General features: G+C 40.3%; 1 protein-coding gene across 1 annotated transcript in view; it reads left to right on the forward strand.

The window, feature by feature from the left end:
• dysf (dysferlin, limb girdle muscular dystrophy 2B (autosomal recessive)) overlaps window positions 1–21,405 on the forward strand; it is a 104,506-nt gene that overhangs the window by 26,734 nt on the left and 56,367 nt on the right. The window contains 24 exon segments of the mRNA XM_026162776.1: window positions 2,016–2,048; window positions 2,304–2,419; window positions 2,807–2,920; window positions 3,012–3,189; window positions 4,068–4,192; window positions 4,429–4,535; window positions 4,995–5,190; window positions 5,547–5,693; window positions 5,799–5,930; window positions 6,023–6,189; window positions 8,055–8,169; window positions 8,245–8,350; window positions 8,431–8,573; window positions 9,719–9,892; window positions 10,728–10,812; window positions 10,918–10,995; window positions 15,043–15,177; window positions 15,180–15,223; window positions 15,340–15,480; window positions 15,620–15,649; window positions 15,741–15,776; window positions 16,496–16,537; window positions 17,948–18,049; window positions 18,872–19,033. Of these exon segments, the coding sequence (XP_026018561.1) occupies window positions 2,016–2,048; window positions 2,304–2,419; window positions 2,807–2,920; window positions 3,012–3,189; window positions 4,068–4,192; window positions 4,429–4,535; window positions 4,995–5,190; window positions 5,547–5,693; window positions 5,799–5,930; window positions 6,023–6,189; window positions 8,055–8,169; window positions 8,245–8,350; window positions 8,431–8,573; window positions 9,719–9,892; window positions 10,728–10,812; window positions 10,918–10,995; window positions 15,043–15,177; window positions 15,180–15,223; window positions 15,340–15,480; window positions 15,620–15,649; window positions 15,741–15,776; window positions 16,496–16,537; window positions 17,948–18,049; window positions 18,872–19,033 (2,708 nt within the window).

Consider the following 21,405-nt stretch of genomic DNA (forward strand, 5'->3'; position numbering starts at 1 on the left):
ATTTTTGCTAACCTTGTTGACTGTGTGCTTCGACAGCAGTTCTACTGGATAAGTTGTTTTTGAATAAGCAAAACCATCCTTACAAGTGGTGCATATTATAGGATTTCCCTTCCCACTTTGTTGTGCACACAACACAATCAGTATTACTGACACTTTTAAAACTGAGATTTTGACTGTGTTGAAGGAATGCCTTCAAGTGTGTGCAGCTTTGAAATACACCACTTTAACTGAATGCATCACTTTATAGTTTATGGCTTTGCTAGTGTGTTAGTTTTCACCAGGATCTAATAAACGTACTGTCTTTACTGTTGTGGTGACTTCCAAATGTGCACATCTCAGTTAATGTCTTTGTTTTAGCGTTTGAAAACTTGAAGTGTAAAGTTTTGAAACACAGAATGAACCCGTGGTTTGTGCATAAAATGCATGGATGTTTCTTCAGTGGCATGCATGAAGACTAACTCGGTAATGTTTGTGTGAGAAACACTGACACTGCTTGAGTTTTCAGTCTTTGATGCCCCCAGCTGCAAAAAAAGAGAAGGGTGCATGAGCTTTGGTCACTGTCAAAAGTCAAAGTCAACTTTATTGTCAATTCTGCCACATGTACAGGACATACAGAGAATAGAAACTACGTTACTCTCAATCCCTAGATAAAATAGCAAATGAAATACCACTGCTTGTGGTAAATGTAATTTCTTCTTTGTCTGGAATACGTGAATAATAATGAGCCATTTTAACCAGACCATGATAAGGAAACACCAGAAAAGTAATAGAACATTCCTCACCAACCGGCCTCAATCAGCCCGACTCCCACCTCTCCCCTCCACTGTCACTCAGCATCGGATCACCCCAGGGCTGCGTTCTCAGCCCCCTACTATACGCCTTGTACACATGTGACTGTACACCAACCCACCCAACAAACGTCATCGTCAAGTATGATGATTACACCACTGTTGGTTGGGCTCATCTCTGAAGGAGATGAGACAGTGTACAGAGCAGAGGTAGAGAACTTGTCCTGCTGGGACTGTATGCTTCTCTGAGCCATGGTCTGAGTAACCTTCATCACTCAGGCAACTCACATACAGACTTTATACTCAGATCAAGTATTTTTGCACTACTTCCAAGCACTTTGCAACATGTTCTCTAAAGTGTTTTATATACATTTCTCTTGTCTTGTGTATATCCCCGTATATATTTCTCATCTTTGCTATTAATTCCTGCAGTCTACCATTTATATTTATTATTTAATGTGGCGCACCCACAATTTCATTGTACATGTACATTGACAATAAAGGGCTATTATGTTCTATTCTATTTTATTCTATTGTATCAGTGCAGTAAGCTGTGTCACTGTGCCAGAAGTATTGCAGTACTCAAGAAAACTCTGTTGTATTCTATGGTGCTGCAAAAAAGACCCTTTTTCATCCACTACATCCCTCATTACACCTGGTTTGAAAAAACAAAACAAGTTGGCAAGAGTAAAAATGTTTAACTTTAGGCTTCGAAAGAGGACTTAACGATCCATGGTGGCTGTGTACATCTTTAATAACCACCCATGGTTAAAAGTGATTCACTCACCTTCATGTTTTTCATCAGCTCTTTTCCTCCTTTCTTTAACTTTTGTTGCCAATAACTGTGAGTGATTTCCTGTTTCATGTTGTAAGGCCATCAACCAGATTTCCCTCCAAATCTGACTCACACATAGTGTTGATGCTGCTTCTGGCAGCAAGGGTCTAACTTTATCAGCATTGTTTATGTGGTAAAAATAACAATAATCAGGGACAAAAATATTTAATCTTTCATAGACTTTCTAAAGTTTTTCTAAAAGTATTTTATATTAAGTACCTTTTTCTGCCATTACTCGGTTGCCCACCTTGTTTAAAGTCATGTACTTCAAACAAGCTAAGCTGAAGTGTTTTGCATGTCGTGTTTGGGCTTTGAGTTTGAGTGGCGTTCAAAACACATCTGTTTCCTCTTGTTCTGTGATTCTGAACCATCCTTCCTTTCTACGCATTCAGATGACTTGACTCCACGGAGCGTCCACTCTGGCAGTACGTCCACCCTCCTCTCTGTACTGTAACGCTTTTGTGTGCAAGAGTTGGGCAGTCATTTGCACTGTCTCACTTCACTGTTGTGATGTTCTCTTCTCTAAACTCAAATCTCCTTCAATCATGGTTAAATTTTGGAGAAATCTAGAAAATATCTAATCACTGCAATTGTATTTAATCATACCTGCTTGATTCTAATCATAGTTCTGCATCTTAACCCCTCCATAATAAAACATTATGTCCTTTTTGTCCCCACAGTGGATGACAGTCTTGGTTTCCTGCCAACATTTGGTCCATGTTTTGTAAACCTATACGGCAGCCCCAGAGAGTTCACCGCCTTCAATGACCCCCATGAGGCTCTTAACTTGGGAAAAGTAACCTATTTATCTTTGTTAATGCGTTCATGATCTCCATGGCTAGTTTCAAGTCCTTTTGAATTCAATATCATGTTCATTTTGTAAACTATGGACCCATTTGGAGCACAAAAAGGAGAATTAGGCAGACAATTAGCCTGCTTTTGTGCAGGCCCAGTCTGTATCAGATGAGCACACAGTGTCCTTTGGTTTTAAAATATCAAGATGTTGTTGGATCAGAACATTCAGCTCAAGGCTTCATTAGGAATGGTATCACATGTTTTACAGTACAGTACAGGCTGTGGAGGTGTATTTTTTTAAAGGTTATCCATGGTTATCTACACAGACTGGGTTTGTAATGACAAACTGTGACAGTGCCAGCGTCTGTCCCTTTTTTCTGTCCGTCAGGGGGAGGGCGTGGCATACCGAGGCCGGGTTTTACTGGAACTTACCACGAAACTGGTGGACAAGCCGGAGCAAAAAACTGAAGACATACCCTCAGATGATCTTTTGGTGGTGGAGGTGAGAGATTAGGACCTGATTCCAGATAGAAAGATGGATAATTAGACAGATACACTGATCCCTCTTTTCCCCGCCCCTCGCCATCATGCAGAAGTTTCTCAGGAAGAGGAAGTTCTCGCTCTTCGTTGCATTTTACTCGGCCACGCTCCTCCAGGACGTCGACGACGCCATCCAGTTTGAAGTCAGCATCGGCAACTACGGCAACAAGTTCGACTACACCTGCCTTCCTCTGGCCTCCACTACTCAGTTTAGCAGGGCAGTGTTTGACGGTGAGTCAGAGGTCAAAGGTCAGGCTGGAACCGGTGTGACATTCAGAAGGATAATATTCAAAATATAACTTTATGTACTAATATAAGAAAATTTAAACATTTTCAAGATCCCGACGTGTCAAAAAATGGTTGCCACTACAGACGCGTACTAAAGCCTGTGGTGATGCACTTGGCACCCCAGTGTAGTTGGCGTACGTTAACAGTTTTTGCCATCCAGACGAGTGTAGTCAACTTCTCATTTGAAACTTTGTTTTCCTCAGTTTTCACTTGCTGGCTAGGTATAGCCATGAAAAACATCAATGCTAAACATATTACACTTACCCCGTGTGTATAAATATGACGCCTTTGCAATCTTCCATATGAGACAGATTAAGATGCCAATACACACCTTATGTTTATCTGTGAGATACCAACAACTCAGAGTATTTGACACTCAGGGAACTAAAAAGGACTGAAATCTTGAGCTGTTGGGTAGTTTATGTCTGCTGTACACCTAAATGTGTGTGCAGAAAAGCAAGAGAAATGTTCAAATGTAACAAAGTGGTACACTTGAGCAGGAAATGAGTGAAAATAATAATAACAATTACGCATAAATAAATGATATACAGCATATGTAGTGAACAAATAACTATGTTTCAGGTAGTATGTATTAGTTCTCAAATCATAAAGTCAAATATAGTTTACAGAGGATGATTGGTGTTCAATGATCAGTATCAGATTTCGATGGATCTGCAGTTCAGATGATTAAAAATGTGTATTTTTATAACGCAGATAAATTTCATGCAGATTGTGATTTAAAAACTATGATTTAATTGTTTTTACAGCACTGTCTCTATTCTTGCTGCCTATGTAAATGTGTGTGTGTGCATATGTTTCAGGTTGCCACTATTACTACCTCCCATGGGGAAATGTTAAGCCGGTGGTTGTTCTCTCTTCTGAGTGGGAGGACATCAAGCCAAGGATCGAGGCTCTCAACATGTTGCTGGCCATCACAGACAGGCTGGTGTGTGCCCGAATGTGTCTTCATCTGTACTTGTTACAACTAAATCGAGTTGAAGATTTAAATACTTTATTTTTATGCAAATATTTAAACATGAAAATAATAGTTGTTTTATGCTATTTTTATCTAAAATTACATTAAAAAAAATCAGTGTTAATAATTTAACTCAAAGCTCCCTGGAGTCGGTTGTTAAATTTGTATGCTGAGCTTTAACTGAGTGAACGGGTTTGTCTGTCCAGGAGGCGAACCTGCAGAGGGTGCAGCTGGCAGTAAAGGCTGGCGGTGATCTGGAGGAGGTGGAGCTCAGAGTGGTGGAGTTGTTGGACCAGCTTATCAGTGACTGCAGGTAAACTCAGTGTTATTTAAACTTATTGTGATCCACTTATTCCCGAGTGTTCATATGTGCTTCATTGCAGGGAGGGAACTCCAGGGAAGTTTTTATTTGTTAATGTGTCATTAAGACTTTGCTGGAAAAAATAGTTAAATTCCTTTAACGACAGATTTTTGCTGGTTAAATTATAGAGTAATTAAAATGATCTCTATCCAGGGAACTGACTCAGTTTAAGTGAGTTCATGTAGCTGCATCAGCCTCAATACATAATATTGAGCTAAGCAGCAATCATCTCTGGAGCATTAAAAGTACATTAATTATTTTTAGTGACAATAATCTTTGTTCTTTGTTTTAAAAAAAAATATTTATCAACCAGCACGTGCTGCACACATCATTAGCCCCGTGACTTCTCACTGGTGAACTCTTCATTTTCTGCCATGTTTGCTTCCCGTCTTTTTTGCTCTCTTTTCCCAGTGATGAGCTGCCCTCACTCGATCAGTGGCAGTGTGCAACGCCTCTGGATCGCTCGCTGAGGCACGTTCGTACCCTCCACCTGCAGCAGATCGCCGCGGCGGCGCTGGCTCTCAAACACGGCCCGGAGACTGAGCTCTCCACGATGCTGGAGCAGGCTGAGGACTGGGCCAACAGGCTGAGGACCATGACTGAAGAGGTGCGTTTAAATAAACTGCTACAGTTTGAGTCAGAAGCTCTTGATATCTGGTGGGTGAAAGTGAGCACAGGAAATAAAAATAAATAAATTGAGTCATTTTTAAGCAAACGTCATATAAGTTTTCCCTTTTCTTGGTCTTCCTATAATGAATTCAAGTATTAATTTTAAATGTTATTCAAGGTGATGAGCTTTGAAAAAAAACAAGCTGACCAACCATTTCCTCTCTGAAAGTTTATCTGGCCTAGAGATGGATGCATAGACACATTCCATAAACTATTATTCATTTAAATTATCCTTTAATGAGAAAACTCGTTACCACTAATTTCTCTCTCTCTTCCTTTACGTCAATCTTCCAGCCCCAGAACAGCCTTCCAGACATCGTGATATGGATGTTGCAGGGTGACCGCAGGGTAGCGTACCACCGCATCCCAGCACACACCGTCATCTTCTCCCAGCAGCACTGTGGGAAACACTGCGGTCAGCTGCAGACTGTCTTTCTTAAGGTGCACACTCACAGTCGAGTAACATCAGAGGACATTACACCTCTTACGTTAATCAGCTTCTTGACACAAAGTGTGACTCACCGTTTGTATGTGTTTGCTGTGCAGTGTCCACAGGGCAGTGGAGGAGAAGCCAAACTTCCCGGTCAGTTGAGGGTTAAAGTTTGGTTTGGATTGGCTGCTGATGTCAAACACTTCAATGAATATGCTGAAGGAAAACTGTCTGTCTTTGCCGAGGCGGTAAGAAGTCGACAGAACTAGAATGAAGTCTCAAAAAGAAGTCTTTAAATATTAGCAATGATCCCAGCCTGCCTCTTTCTCTCTGTCTGTAGTATGAGAACCAGACACGGCTCGCCCTGGTGGGCAGCTGGGGAACTACAGGTTTAACCTACCCCAAGTATAGCGACATCACCGGGAGAGTTAAATTGCCCAAAGAGAGTTTCAAACCCTCGCCCGGCTGGTCCTGGGCTGGAGACTGGTACATCAGCCCCGAGAGGACGTGAGTCTGTTCCTTTAACCTTTCGCACTCTCATTATTCTGTGATTAACAGTTTCAAACTCTGGGCTTTGTTGTGTGCTGAAGCTGTTGGAAAGAACATGGGAATTTTGTGGCTTTAACTGATTTTTTTTAGAGGCACATTTTTAGGTTTAATTTATCCACTAAGATTAACATATTTGCTCCAGATATCAACAAATGGACAGGCTGGAACCCATCAGTCAGTTTTATACATTAAGATGGAGACACTTATACATGTTAGGAAATATATATATTTACAACACTTATGGATTTAGTCTGTGGATTTACTTATTTTCACAGGTGCAGCCCTGAACTTTTCTAGACATTATAATATATAAACGGACTGAACCAGACTATTTCCTGGTGTATGCTACACGTGTGAAAGGAAAGCTATGGCAAATATCTTGATGTGATTCTTTCCAAAATTTTCAGAGGCTCTCTTGTGAAATTTATATAATTATCTTGAATCGAAGCAGGGTCAAAAGTGTTCATACGGACTCAAATATACGTACAGTTGCCTAAATCTTTGATTAAGTGGCGCTAAAGGTTCTGGCTGAAGGTCTTAACCTGACAACTTCAAGGTCTATTAAATCACGGTTGGTGATTGAGTGGCAACTGGTAGTTTCTCTTGTCAGCATAGAAAGGATTTGTTTGACAGCACTTACTGGATTGACTGATACTTGAAACGATAAGAAAGTCCGAGCAACTCGGATCAAATAAGGAGAACTCTAGATTCCACAAGTTTGGAAGGTCTGTTTCCATTTCTTAACAGCTACAGATTAATAGACTGTCATTTCAAACAATTCAACACAAGTTAATCAGATGTATAATGACTTTGCTAAGGTCTGGAAGAAGACCCTAACTGTCACAATCAGATGAAAGGAAATTTGTTAGGATGTTTGGGAACAACCCAGAAACGACCAAGGCTCAAGCCTGCCATGAACTGAAAACTTCTGAAACACCAGCATCTCTGTCCACAGTGAAGTGAACTTTAAAATCAACACTTTCAAGCTCAACCTGAAATTTGCAGCTGCCCACATGGACAAGCTTAAATACCTCAAGGAGAAAGGTTTTATGATGAGACGAGACAAAAATTGAGCTATTTGGCCACAATGATAAGAGGGATATTGGAGGATTAGAACATTGCATCAGTTGTCAAGCATGGTGGTGGTGCATCATGCTCTGTGGCTGTTTTGCTTCCAGTGGTACTGCTACATTGCACAAAGTGGGTGGAATAATGAAGGGAGAGGACTACCTCCAAATTCTTCAACTTCACCTCAAATCAACAGTTTGTTGGTTGAAACGTGAACACAGTTGGGTGTTCCAACAAACCAGTGATCACAAACATGCTTCAAAGCTGCGTCTGGAATGGATGAAGCAATCTCATGTTAAGCTTCTGGAATTGCCGTCCCCATAGCCTGACCTCAACCCTATTGAATATTTTTGGAGTTAGCTTAAAAGTTGGGTCCATGTCAGGAAAGCAACCAGTTTAAATGAACTCTACAGTTACTGCCAAGAAAAGTATCCAAATATTCAACCAGAATTGTGCCAGAAGCTTGTTGACGGCTAACAAAAACATCTGGTTGTGCTAATGAACATTTAACTAAATATTAGAGTGTGTGGGGGGTAAATCTGTATACTTTTGACCATGTGTAGATTAGAGAAATCCAAAATTAGAAGTCCAAAATTACCCCAACATTCATGCCTCCGATGATGGATGTAAGCTTCTGACCACAACTGTAGTTGTTTAGCAGTGAGTTAAATGTGGCAAATGAAAATATTTAAACATGAAGGTCATTTGTAAATGAATGTGTATGTATCTGTTGCTTTGTGCTGTTAATACTTCAGACTCCTGTTTGATGTGGATGCCGGTCACATGACCTTCACAGAGGAAGTGTTTGAAAACCAGATGAGGCTACCAGGTGGCCAGTGGATCGGCATGCAGGAAGGATACACGGATGTGGTATGTATAAGTGCTTATGTAACATATTTTGGCTTCAGTCATCGCAGTAAATCTAAGCAAGTGTGTCTTTGTCAGAACGGGGAGAAAGCGGTGCCAAAGGACGAGATTGAGTGTCCACCAGGTTGGGTATGGGAGGAGGTGGAGTGGAGTGAGGATCTCAACAGGGCTGTGGATGATCAAGGTACACACAGGCACACAATAATACCACTTTCAACAATAGAGAGTAAATTAAAACTAATAAGTCCTTTTCTGTGTGTTCAGGCTGGGAGTACGGCATCACCATTCCCCCAGACCGGCGTCCCAAGTCGTGGGTGCCGGCAGAGAAGATGTACCACACCAACCGACGAAGACGATGGATACGGATGAGGCGACGAGACCAGCAGAAGATGGACGCTCTGAGAAAGGTAGCAGAAGAGAAGGAAATGAGTTTGAACAAAATATACTTCATTCACTGTTTTTTCTGACATATTAAATATCGGCGCTTCAACAAAGCCAAAAGCAGGACAAATGAGTCTGCAATGAACAAAGCGGTGACACTTTATAACAAGGGCATGATAAATACAGTTTCAATGTGTGTATTTGCATAACTTTGGGTGTTTTCAGGAAAAGAGATGCAAAATATACTGTAAGCAGTTTTAAGTTCAGCGTAATTTTATGGTAACTTTGCAACAAACCCAACACAATTTCTCCGTCTGACATCAGAAATAAACTGCCCATCGGAGCGTGGGCTGTATTATGTTGATGTACATGATGATGTTCTATTATTCACTCTGAGTCGTGGGCCATATTCTGAAGCATTACCAGCTAATTTTGAGGTGTTGCATGAATGATTGTCAAATAATCCCATAAATAATACGTATTGGTCTCTGGAATTCTTATTTCCTATTTCTTCATGCTGCATATTGTAAATTCCTCAAGTGTTTTTTTTTTTCTTGTTTTCTAGGAAGAAATTAAGAAGAAATTATGTTCTTTACTTTTCTCACTCTGGGATTATGATACATTCTGTAACACAGAAGATATCCTACTTTACATCCCATTCTTTTTAGGTCACGGATCCGTGTATCCCCATCATGTCTGCCCATCCTAAGAAATCCGGTGATGTGAAGAAGGCAACCATGATAATAGTCAGAGGAACATTAAAGTCTTAAAGTTTCCATCAGTTTGATGGCTTATTTTATTCCACACACTGTATGTTTTATTTTATTTTATTTTTTTTGTTTATCGTTTGAGAAGATATATTTGACCAAAATATCATGTCAGTAAGGATTTGCTGGCCTGATTTGATGTATAAAGAAAGGAGCTGATGAAGACAAGTGAAAAAATGATGTTAGTCAAAAATGTGGATTAATAGTTTTTCCTAAATTGAATTTTAAAATAAAAATGTAATTACAAAATTAAGTCATGAACAGCTGAAGTTCCCCATAGTAACCACTAGATGGTGGCCAAGCTCCACAAATGAATTTAGGAAAGTTTGCTTTGAGCGTCTCTTCTGCCCTCATGTTTTTATTTTTGGGGAAAAGCTGATTTAAGTTTATGTTCGTGTTCACAGCAGCGTCCAGACGAGGCGGAGAGGGAGGGCTGGGAGTACGCCTCGCTTTTTGGCTGGAGGTTCCACCTCAAGCCCAGGAAGACGGACAGCTTCAGGAGGCGCAGGTGGAGGCGCCGCATGGAGCCGCTGGAGAAGACAGGACCGGCAGCCATCTTTGCCCTTGAGTGTTCTCTGGTGAGGAAGTGCCCCAAATTATGTAGACACCTAAACAATATATAACCCAGGTGTTTTGATTTCACATGTTCAAAACTGCTAATCCTCCTCTGAAAAGTCCTACCCTGAATTTTTGATGGCTGCCTGCAGGCATGTGTTGTTTACCACCACAGGAACTATCAGCTGATTTTTGGATGGTCTCACCTGTAGGAATTCTTTCAGGATTTTTCTCATAGGAAAAATGAAGTGTCTGGACTAAGTTCTCCTGAAAACATTTGATTGGTTAAACTCTTTAAGGTCAACCACATAGTGCCATTTTTAAGAAACAAAGACAACGTCACACAGACCAAATGAAGAACAGTAGAAACAGACTGATGAGGCGCAGGCTGAGACCTGAAGTGAGCTAGAAAGAAAAAACAAAGTGGCTATCACCCAGACCTGGAGAGCCAATACAGAATGAGAACTCAACAGGGTCAGAAACAGAAAAAAAAAGGTAAATACTCGCATAAGACTGGAAATCCAGGGGTCAAACCTCCAGTCTCCTGATTAGCACATGACCTGCTCCACCTCCTGCTGCAAAATCAAATTCATCCAGTCCAAATTCTGGGTAATTTATCCCTTAATTGGCCTGGCTTTGTGCTTTATCACTGGTATTTGGCGACATACTTGAAGATGGGCTTAAGTGGACAAAATCATCAAAAATGGTACAGATAAAATAAAATAAAGTGATTTGACCTGTCATTATTTGTGCAGTAAAAGTAACACAGTCTTTTATTTTGAAGGCCACACAGAAAGAAAGTGCTTGTAAAAGGTTTTGTTTCTGTTCTGCTCCTCTCCTCCGACCCTTCCTCCACAGAGCAGTATAGAGGACAAGAATGAAGACAAGTCAGTTACGACCACGTTTGGAGTCAACAGGCCTACCATTTCCTGTTTCTTTGAGCGTAAGGCAGCTTCCTTTTTCCTCCCTTTCTTTCCCGTCCCTGTTTTTGTGTGTATAATGATGTGTGTACATATCTGTGTCTGTGTGTGCATTTGTATATATGCAGGTGGCACTCGATACCATCTGCGGTGCTATCTGTATCAAGCCAGAGACCTGCTGCCCATGGACAAAGACAGCTTCTCAGGTACTGAAGACAATGTTGGAACTGCTGCATCATCTGGCAGCCAAAGTTGACCCCAAATCATTTTTTTCCAGCAGTTTTGATGATTTTATTTTGTTAGACACCTTTAATGTTGTTTTCCCCCTTTATTCCAATCCAGACGCCAAATTACCGTATATTCAGTGTTTATTACATAAGATGGATTTTCTTCCGTCCCTCCAGAAAGAAATTAGGGTTGTGGTGATTATCGGAGTGTTATGTTTACATATACAGGACAAAAGTTAAAGGCAGTAAAAGTGATGGTGCTTTTAAAAACATACAAAGTGCAAAATTATCCCAAACCGCATTATCTGTAGGATGCCTTCATCTTTCTGTGTCTTAGAAATAGATTTTTCCTGACTCTGGGTGCATAAACACACAAAGACAGAACATGGCCTGCAGCTGCAAATATAACTACAACATGAAGCAAAACCTGGAACAATGAAACTCCATCTGTGAATAGGATCGAAAGATCAAAACACAAGGATAGTTACAACAATGCACAACTAAAGAAAAAAAGAAACTTAATTGTGTCCAAGGCCATGACAGGCTCATTGTTGAGGGAGGGTGGATTGTTTCCACTCACCTGCTACTTCATATCAAGTAGCAGCCTGTTTCTGCCACTAAAAAAGACAAAACAACAAGTATCCATAACTCGAAATTTCGAGTTATTTTCTCGAAATTTTTAGTTAATAAGTCGAAATTTCGAGAAAATAAGTCGAAATTTCGAGATCCTTTTTTTCTTTTTTCTTTTTTTTTGTGGCGGAAACGAGCTTCCATACTAAGAGAGAGAATAATAAACTTGCATTTAACATGTCTCTGCTGCCCCCATGTGGCCGAAAACATATGTTCATAAGTTAAAACATCACTATTGACAAGTGTCTTTTCACGCTTTGTCATTGCTAACAATCCTTTGACTTTTCAAATAAATAAATAAAGTCTTTAAATGCACCGCAGCAGGCGAACCTTACGGGACATGAAGAAAAAGAAGCTTTGATATGAAGCACCGAGTTGTGTATGTGCAGCTGGTGTTACTGCACTGCAGAGGGAAGCAGCGCAGAAAACAGGCGCACAGAATGAGAGAGCAAAGCACACGCACAAAACAACATGTTTTTCTTCCATTCAGAGAGGTCACGGTAACTGCGACTGCTGCGAGCCTGTGTTAATCAGAAACCCACCGCAGACTCACATATAAAAACAGAGCTCTCAGAGAACAGACGAATGGATGGACGGACAGATGGAGGGGGAGAGCGATGATAGATGGGAGGTTGGTTAAAGACAGGGTTAGAGAGAAAGAAGCTCAGAGAGCATCCTGGCCACAGACTGACATGATGAATCGCTATCACTCTCATTCACTCGGTCTCCTTAGCACGCACACACACACACAATGTAATGGATGAGAAGAGTTGATGGATGGGCTTCACTTGTGCGTTAATCTGGTGTAACATGGCGTCTGGGCATCCATGATTAAAGACGCTGAGGTCTTTCTTGTTTTCTTTTTCCTTCTGTCTGTTGTCTTTTTCTCTGATTGCCTTTCATCTTTTGTCTGTGTTTCTTTCTGCTTTTCCTGCACATCTGTCTTTTTAAGCTTCTCTTTATAGTTCCCCGTTTGCCCTTTGCCGTCTGCCTCTGTTTGTTTGCTTCTTTCAACCTGCTGAAGCAATGATCTTACCAGAGCAAGAAACTGCTTGCTGACAAAGCAACTAGTGGAGCAATCAGCTGATGAAGTGTTTCTTCTCTTTACATGTTTGGTTTACTTCCTGCTTTGATTTAAGCTTTGTGCTCACAAAAGCCACAAAGAGGCGAGACTATTTTCTCCTAATAGTTTAACTTCTTGAGGTTAAAAAAAGCCCCGACGATCCCTTAAACTGCAGTTCCTCAAATGACCACTTGAAGCTGTATTCAAACTAGAGTCCATTCCCATGTTCTCATGTTAAAATGACGTAACTCTTTCCCCTGTAGAGACAATATTTGATGACTTTGGAATTTAAGAACTTGTTTGATTAGATTCTTGGTAGCCCAAGTAGGCTGTACAGGCCTCACTAACGTCTAATACACCCAGGTACTTTATAGAAAGTGCTATGCACTGTGCTCACCACTATTTCTATCAAGCTGGCTGTACTTTGTTATTTTTTGCGGTCATTCATGGGCATACTGTACGCAGAAGATTGAGACAAAAGTTAAACATTGCAGGTTTAACTGCCGCGAAGCTCTTTAGTATTTTATTCTGACAGAGTGTCTTTTGTAAGGATCTATGTTCCCTCAAAAAGCAGAAATAAAGTCATGAAGAATGCTTGTGTGGCTTGATTCCACTGATTCCCCTTCTTGGATTTTTTTCATCATTCTTCCTTTAAACTGTATCTAATCTTGGATCAAAATCTCCACATTTAGAGATAATGCTCTTTTCCTCCTGTCCTCTCCTCCCTCCTTTTCTCTTTCTTTCCATCCTCCCTCCTCTCCTCTTTCTCTTTTCCCAGTCTTCGTTTGCTTATGTCCCTCTGTGGCTCCCACCAGGGTCCTGACTACTGCCGCTTCCCCTCTACACAAACATACACACACACACTCTCACTAAAAACACACAAGCACAGACTTACATAACCCCCCGGGGCTGTTTGTATTGTGGTTTTTATGAGCTAATGGGATGTTGGAAATGGACGGTAATTGAATGGGTCACCATGGGTGGTGTGTCTGTACACTGTGTGCGAGTGTGTGTGTGTGTCTTAGATATAGGGTTAATTGAGGGCTGGTGGGAAAATGCATCTTAACTTCTGTTTACTCCAATGCTAACGGCTCCACAGAGACTCTTTACCCGGCCTGAAACAACAAACTACTCAGTCTGTGTAACTGTACGTAGGCTACATGTGTTTAATTCAGTGTGTGTGTGTGTGTGTGTGTGTGTGTGTGTGTGTGTGTGTGTGTTTAACATGGAGGAGAGCCGTTTTAACCTGGAATAACAAACTTCCCAGAGCGGCGTTCCCAGCCCTCTGTCTCCAGCTTGGCATTCCCAAGCTGCTGATGTCACTGTGCAGGACGCCAGGACAGTTTGGACATAATCGTGCATAAGTTTGTACTGCTATACTTGCGAGGACCGTCTTTAAAAACTCACTCAGCATCTTCAATAATAACCTTGCTCTCTGCTTTGCAAATTAGGGCGGCAAAAGCTCGTAAGCAGCTTCCAAAACCTTCGCCCAGAAGATGTTGCAACCATTTAATTTTCCTTTTGTTTTCTTTTTTTTTTGGGAGTGACCAAAATGAGACCCAGTGTGAAAAACAGAAACTACCCTTTCTGCTTATACATGTTTGGTCTCTCTGAGAAGTTGCATTATATTTCATTCTTTCTAATTTGCAAGTGACAAATCTTCTCATTAATGCATCACTAAGGGCCAGCTTCTTGAAACTCTTCAGTATCCATCAAGCTAGATGTAATAGTTCACCCATCTCCTAAACCCCACTAGTACGACCCCTGTAGACGATGCAGGGTCTGGAGATGACTCTGTTTCACTGGGCCTGTGGGTTGGATACAATTCACTGGGACTCCTTTAAGGCTCTGGATGTTGAGGGGCTGCCCTGGTTGACACTCCTCTGCAGCATTGGTGAAGTTCTGGGTAGGCCTGTCTGGATTAGCAGATTATAGTGGTGGTGGTGGTAACTTTTTAAAGGAAAAGGACCTGAGCTTATGTTCCAACTCCAGGAGGATAATACTCCTTATCCTCCCTGTGAAGGTCCACAGTGGGAGGAAATGGCTGGAAGAGGGCGCTATGGGCTTCCCTTCTAAAATGGGTATTCTCTTGGACCCAGATAAGTGGATGGATGGAACTGTCATGCAAAAAATCCTTTTAATAATCCAGTCTAATACATCAATAACATTATATCTTCCATAGGTAAAGGAAACCCTATAGGTTGAGTAAACAAATATTGAGCCATTAAAAAATAAATGACCTCACTCTGCCAAACGTCCAGACCTTGAGTCATATGTACTCTCACCAAGTTTAAACTAGCGAAAAGAAAGGCTCACAGTGTTTTTCTCTCCAGACCCCTACGCGATCGTATCCTTCCTCCACCAATCCCAGAAGACGGTGACGGTGCGAAACACTCTCAATCCCACCTGGGACCAGACGCTCATCTTCTATGAAGTGGAGATTTTTGGCGACTCCGAGGTCACGATGGCCAGCCCCCCAATATTATAGTGGAACTCTACGATCAGGACACATACGTGAGTGTTTAAATCTCATGAAAGCTATTTAGAGGTCTTTGAACATCTGTTTGTCTTCCTATATTGCTAAAACATGGATGTAACATGTATGTCTATGTTGTGTTTTCATTCTTCAGGGAGCTGATGAGTTCATGGGTCGCTGCGTGTGCCAGCCCTCACTGACTCGGTCGCCACGCCTGGCCTGGTTCCCAATTCGCAGAGGGGACAAGAACGCTGGCGAGCTGCTGGCTGCCTTTGAGCTTATACGCAGAGAAAAGGTCAGAGGTCAACTTGACACTTTCACCTACTGGTCTTTTTCCTTCTTGTCATATTCAAAGTTTTTAAAAAGGCATGTGGTTCTGATATGGATGCTTTAGTCTTTGAGGACGAGTCTTGATTTCACTGTTATTCCAACAGCCGTCACTTCACCATATTCCAGGTCAAGAGGTACGTTTATCTCCATTTTTTCCCATTCCTTCTTGAATTTTTGTCTTTTCCATTTAACTTTGAAATATAACTCATGTCGTATCACCTACAGGGAGATTTCCTGACTTCCACCCACATCTTAGATGAGGTAAAACCACACCAAGTATTGTACCGTTTTTCTCTAAATTTAAATGTTTGACAGTAAACATGACTGATATGAGACTATCACACAGTCTAGGAGAGTCAAAGAGTAAATATTCATAAAAAAATTTAAATAACTTTTTTTTTCCCCCCCCATTTTTGATTTTTGTTAGGAAAAGTCTCAAAGTAAGCAAACTGGCTAAATCAGAATAATTTATTATGAAGTCCTTTCTTCAGTTTTTCTTTCTGCTGCTTTCTTCATAAACTGTATGTAAAAGATAGAAGGGGACACAGTGATGTTCTATTTTGAAGCCACAACTTTAACATTTTTTGTAATTCCCTGATCGAGGATCGGATCAAACGTAACTTGTCGGTCACAAAGTTACTACACCATGAACAATACGGTGCTTTATGACCTATTTTACTGTAATTGGGAGCCATAATTGACAAAAGCATCTTGAAACTGGAGATCATAAAATAAGCAAGTGACATCAAAGGCAAATAAAAATTAACGCTAATTTCTGCAGTTCCTCCAGTAGCCAGATTCATGGCACTTCTGCATTTGTCTTCACTTCAGCTTTATGCGTCTTGTATGCAGTATACAGCCTGTCTTCCAGTCGTATCAAAAACACCCCACATGTTGCAGTATATTTGTGCAGTTACAGCTCTTTTCATTTATCTTTTGTGCTGAATTATTTTCTTTTTTCTTCATTCTGGCTTCTTCAGCTGATGTTTCCAGGATTCCTCTCTGAAAACCTGCAGCAATGGGTACAATATAGAAACACAAAGTCAAATCCATCCATGGTCATCCCATTTGATGTCTCTGTCCATTTACTGCATACGCTAATAATTTTATCTCACGTGCATGTTAAAAGCCATCCCCTTTTTCTAAAACTTGAAATGTTTATTTACTTATTTTTGATCAGCAGTGATCTAACACTGTGTGGTTTTTACACGTGGTTTGTTGTATGTTGTATGCAGATGCGTATGGAAGTCCAAAGACAGCATGCATGCAGACTTTAAATCATTTTTACCTTTTTTATAGGAGCTTAAGAAAGTTTCACTTTCAGAAGATTCCAGATTAAATTTTATCATTAGTGAGTACAGTTAATAATTTTGTGTCACAGAAAGAAAGAGAACATTATATCATAATCAGATAATGTTTCTGTTACTATAATTACACCTTTTTAGGAAAACATACTGAAGCTCAGAAGGAGAAATGCTTACCGATGTTGTCTTTGGTCTTCTACAGATTCTTGTAGGTGCAAAAATATTTTTGCCTCTTATGCATTTTAATCGCATCTTAATTTTACATATATTTGGATTATGTGGTTTATAAATTTACAATGTAGGAAATTTAATGTGATGCATATTTTTATATTTTTCAGTCAAACTTAAAATTGACAAACACAATGAGTTTCAAATACATTCAACGTGTTTTATATGATTTTAGGATTAACATGCTTGTTGGGTCTTCTACATTACTTTTGTATTCAAAATATTTAATCCAAATAAATGTTAAATTTGCATGCTTTAAAATACATAACAGGCTGCTTGTTGTAAAGTACTATTTTATGCTTTTTAAAGTGTTTTTTTTAATGTTAAATGTTATTACATTTGTGTGGTATTAACACTCTAAAACAAAATTGATATACTCATCCTAAACATTGTCATTTAACATTTCTTCATGTTTGTTTCCATAGAACAATTCACCTGGCAGTAAATAGCACGGCAAGCTGTTTAAATCGTTGTTGTGCATTCATGTGCTGCTTGGATGGTCCCGACCTGGGAAATTCCTCTTCAGAATTTGATGTGTTCTTAAATTTGAATTTGGAAACAGCAAAAACACTACAGAGATTTAAGACTTGTTATCCAGCTAATAAATGTGTTTTCTGCCTAATCTACGTTATTGCTCATGGACTGCTTTAAACAGTGACAATGTCATATCACCTTCTTGATTAAACGTTAGCCATATAAGTCAATTGATTTAAAGTTTCTTACCTTAAACCAAACCTTTACCAGATTTTTGTGTAATTTCAAGTCACTAAAGTCACCCAGAAAAGGGGATTTTCCTAGTCGGGGAGTCATTTCTCCGATGATTCCAATACTCCATGACTGCACAAATTCTCATTGGTCACTTGTTGATGACCTGCTACTTTCCTGCATCCATATTCACAGCCGGAGGAGTCAGACCTTCCCTACCCACCGCCTCAGAGAGAGCCAAATGTCTTCATGATTCCTCAGGGAATCAAACCTGTTCTGCAGAGAACCGCCATCGAGGTATCACTAATTATCTGCTTTAACTTTTCTGTTTCATTATCACCACCTTCCTGGGTGCTGAGAAACGGTGAAAATGATCATAGTCTTTTGATCCCTGGTACTGATTCTCTATTGTGTTATGTGTGTCTTAATTATAGATGACTTTAGCTTTATTAGTTCCCTTTAGCCTTCCCTTGCTGTTCCCTCAGGCTCGTCTTTGTGTTGGTCTTGTCTGTCATGGTCCTTAGTTTAGTTGTGTTACGTTGATCTAATATTGCTGTTCTGCTGTGTCTCTCTTCCTGTTTTATTTTGGTACATGTTGAACTCTGTGTCCTGTGTTGGGTTTGTCGTCCTGTGTCTTGTTATCCATGATTTGTTTCCACTGTGTCTCCCACCTGTTTACCCCTCGCCTCATTACCATGTGTATAAATTGTCTTGTCTTGTCCTTTGTTGGATCATCGTGTTTCCTATTTCTTGCCGTCCCTGTTTGTAGCGTCACTGTAGTTATTTCTTTAAAGCTCCCAGTGTTTCCCACAAGTTCCTGCTTTTCCTGCTGGATTTTTGGTTTGCCTTAAAGCTTGGTTTCATTTAATGCTTCTCTATGAGTCTGGATCTGGTGTCCTCTTCAGTCATTATATATGATAAAAATCTGTTCAACTGAGAGTTTCTGTTGTTTTTCAGTATTAATATTTTTATAATTTAAACTCAAAGAAACTTAAAGGATCTTCATTTTGTTTTTGTTTTTTTTTAATTTTGAATATCTATGAGCAGTTTGATAGATTTAATTATTACAAGTCTAAAAATGACAACACCAACACTACTCTTTCTGTGTCATCCTGACAGATTTTAGCATGGGGCGTCCGGAACCTGAAGAGCTTCCAGCTGGCCAGCGTTACCTCCCCCAGCCTGCAGGTGGAGTGTGGAGGCAGCATGGTCCAGAGCTGCGTCATCCGCAGTGTGAAGAAGAAGCCTAACTTTGACATTAATACGCTTCTCCTTGATGTGGTGAGCTATGCTGTACTAGACTTAAACACACAGAGTAATCAGTGCCCACAGCTTCCATGTTAAGGACAGCTCTGCTGTGGTTTGTGTTACTCATTTATCTTCATCAGTGAAACCACAATAATGGCAGAATAGAGAAATTCCTTCTCTTTTTCCAAGAAAATTATAGGTTTCCTTGTGTGCTGCAGCAGATTTTTAAAAATTTATTTTTAGAAAAGTGAATGTTTCTTCAGATAAGAGTTAATTATCTTCCATGGCTATTAGCATAGGCATTAATGTACCATAAATGCAGGGTGGATATGTTTGCCATGGGTATGGTGGAGGGTACAGATGCTTACTGGATGTTCTTAAAGTGGATGTCACTGTAGTACAAGGTCAATAGTAAGCTGAGTTTGATGTTTAGTAAATCAGGGATAATACCTTTAACATCGATGTAGTTTTCTTTGGATAAACCAATTCATCTTATTTTCCACCACTGAAGAGGCAGACATTTCCACCTTGTTCAGGGATCCTAGGAATAAATAAAATATGTAGAAGTTTTATATTTGTTAAGACTTTGTGATTGTGTAATGAAGTTATGGTCACATTTGCACATGAATCTGCAAGTAAGTACATAAAAGGGCACAAATTGCTAACCAGCTGACACTGGTAATATCAGGGGTGTCTCACACACAGTGCATTATCTGACATGTAGTTCAGTTATGGGTTATCAGGTTTTACTAATAGGGTCATCCCATCTCAAGTGTTAGCTAGCTAGTGGTTATTTGGGTGGCGTTAATTAGCCTCTGCACGGCCTTCTTGTTCTCAGTCTTGGCCCCTGTGTACCAAACGGCCAGCACGCTCTCCACTGAGGAGCAGTAGAAAGCCGGCAGGGAGAAAGTGCAGCCGCTGCTGCTCTTTCTTTACCAGGGCGTTGGTGTTGTGGGTCCAAGTGAGATCAGCGAAGATGTCGGTGCCCAGATACCTGAAGGTGGAGACAGATTCCACCCATTCTCCATTTATAATGAGAGGGGAGTGGACCTGTCTGTGCCTCCCAAGTCCATTATGAGTTATTTTGTTTTAAGGAGGTTCAACATCAGGTTATTTTCTGAGCACCCGCAGGGCAAGTTCTCTACCTCTGCCCTATATGCTGTCTATCTATATGCATTTTTTTTTTAAATAAAACTTTATTTGGGCAGTTGTTGTAGTTTGAAGGTTATGTTTGGGGTCTTGTATCAGGCTACCAATGTGAAGACTACAAGACTACTCACATGAAATTGGCTTCTGACATCTTTTCATCTCTCTTGTTTCACTAAATTTATTTCCATGTGTAAGTGGGAGCCAAAAGTGAGCTAAAATGCCTTGTAAGGCTGAGAGGAATTGCAGAGTTGAATATAGTGGGCTATTATGAAAGAACACAAGTTATAGCAGGTTAAAAAAAAGGGTTGTATGGTCGCTAAAAAAACCCAACTGCATGCACGTCGACGCCTGCGCTCCCCTCGCTGTCACTCTGCAAAGAGCGTTTTTTAATTCACTCATTTATTTTAATCAGACCAGCCGCAATCTTCAGAGCAGGGAATCGTACCAGTCGTTACTTATCCTTCGAATGTAACACTGTCCTCTGAGAATATGTTTCCACTGAGTTTACATTGGTGCCATTGAATTCCACCTAAGTGTTTTCTTATGAAAACCTAAACTGAAATATGGAAATATTAAACACATTTTCCTAACAGCGGCTCCAAACAGGCTAGAGAGTTTAACAATATTAAGGTCTGAAGTTGATCACCTCCGTGTTTTATTATGACAGCTATAACTGGCGTATGGAAATATTCACTTTTTTCCCCTTAAATGCAGATCCTTGCTTTGACTCCTGCAGTTTAATGTTAACAAGATTAAGGTCCTGTTTTGACCACCGCACGAGTGTGACAGCCTCAATCGGACTGTGGAAATGTGCACATTTCTTTTCCCCTTAAATTTAGCCGCTGAACCAATTCCAAGCATTTAATGTTAACAATATTAAGGCCTTAAGATGACTGCGTGAGTGTTTTCTTATGCCACGGGAGCAAAAGAAAATGTCATGGGCATAGTTTCCTTAAATATTTCTCTTTGAAGTGTCTAACCACCTAATGTTAGCTCTCTCAGTTTATTGTGTGAGTTTAGCATCATCAGCCTCACTTAAGCCTTTCTTAAAGCCAGAGAGGTCAAACAGATTACAGTTGCCAGCCCATTGTTTATTTACCTTTGAGTGAGTTTGGATAAATGAGGTTGTGTTGCCATATTGTATTCAGATGTAGCTGCTGTAAATGTTTTGAGGGTTTCATTATGCAGCTGGTTCTTTGAGATTCTTCTTCTGCAGCTCTCTGTAAAAGTAAGAAGGATTGAGGGAACTCGAGCCA

Source organism: Astatotilapia calliptera, chromosome 3, assembly GCF_900246225.1.
Source record: "Astatotilapia calliptera chromosome 3, fAstCal1.2, whole genome shotgun sequence".
NCBI lineage: Eukaryota > Metazoa > Chordata > Actinopteri > Cichliformes > Cichlidae > Astatotilapia > Astatotilapia calliptera.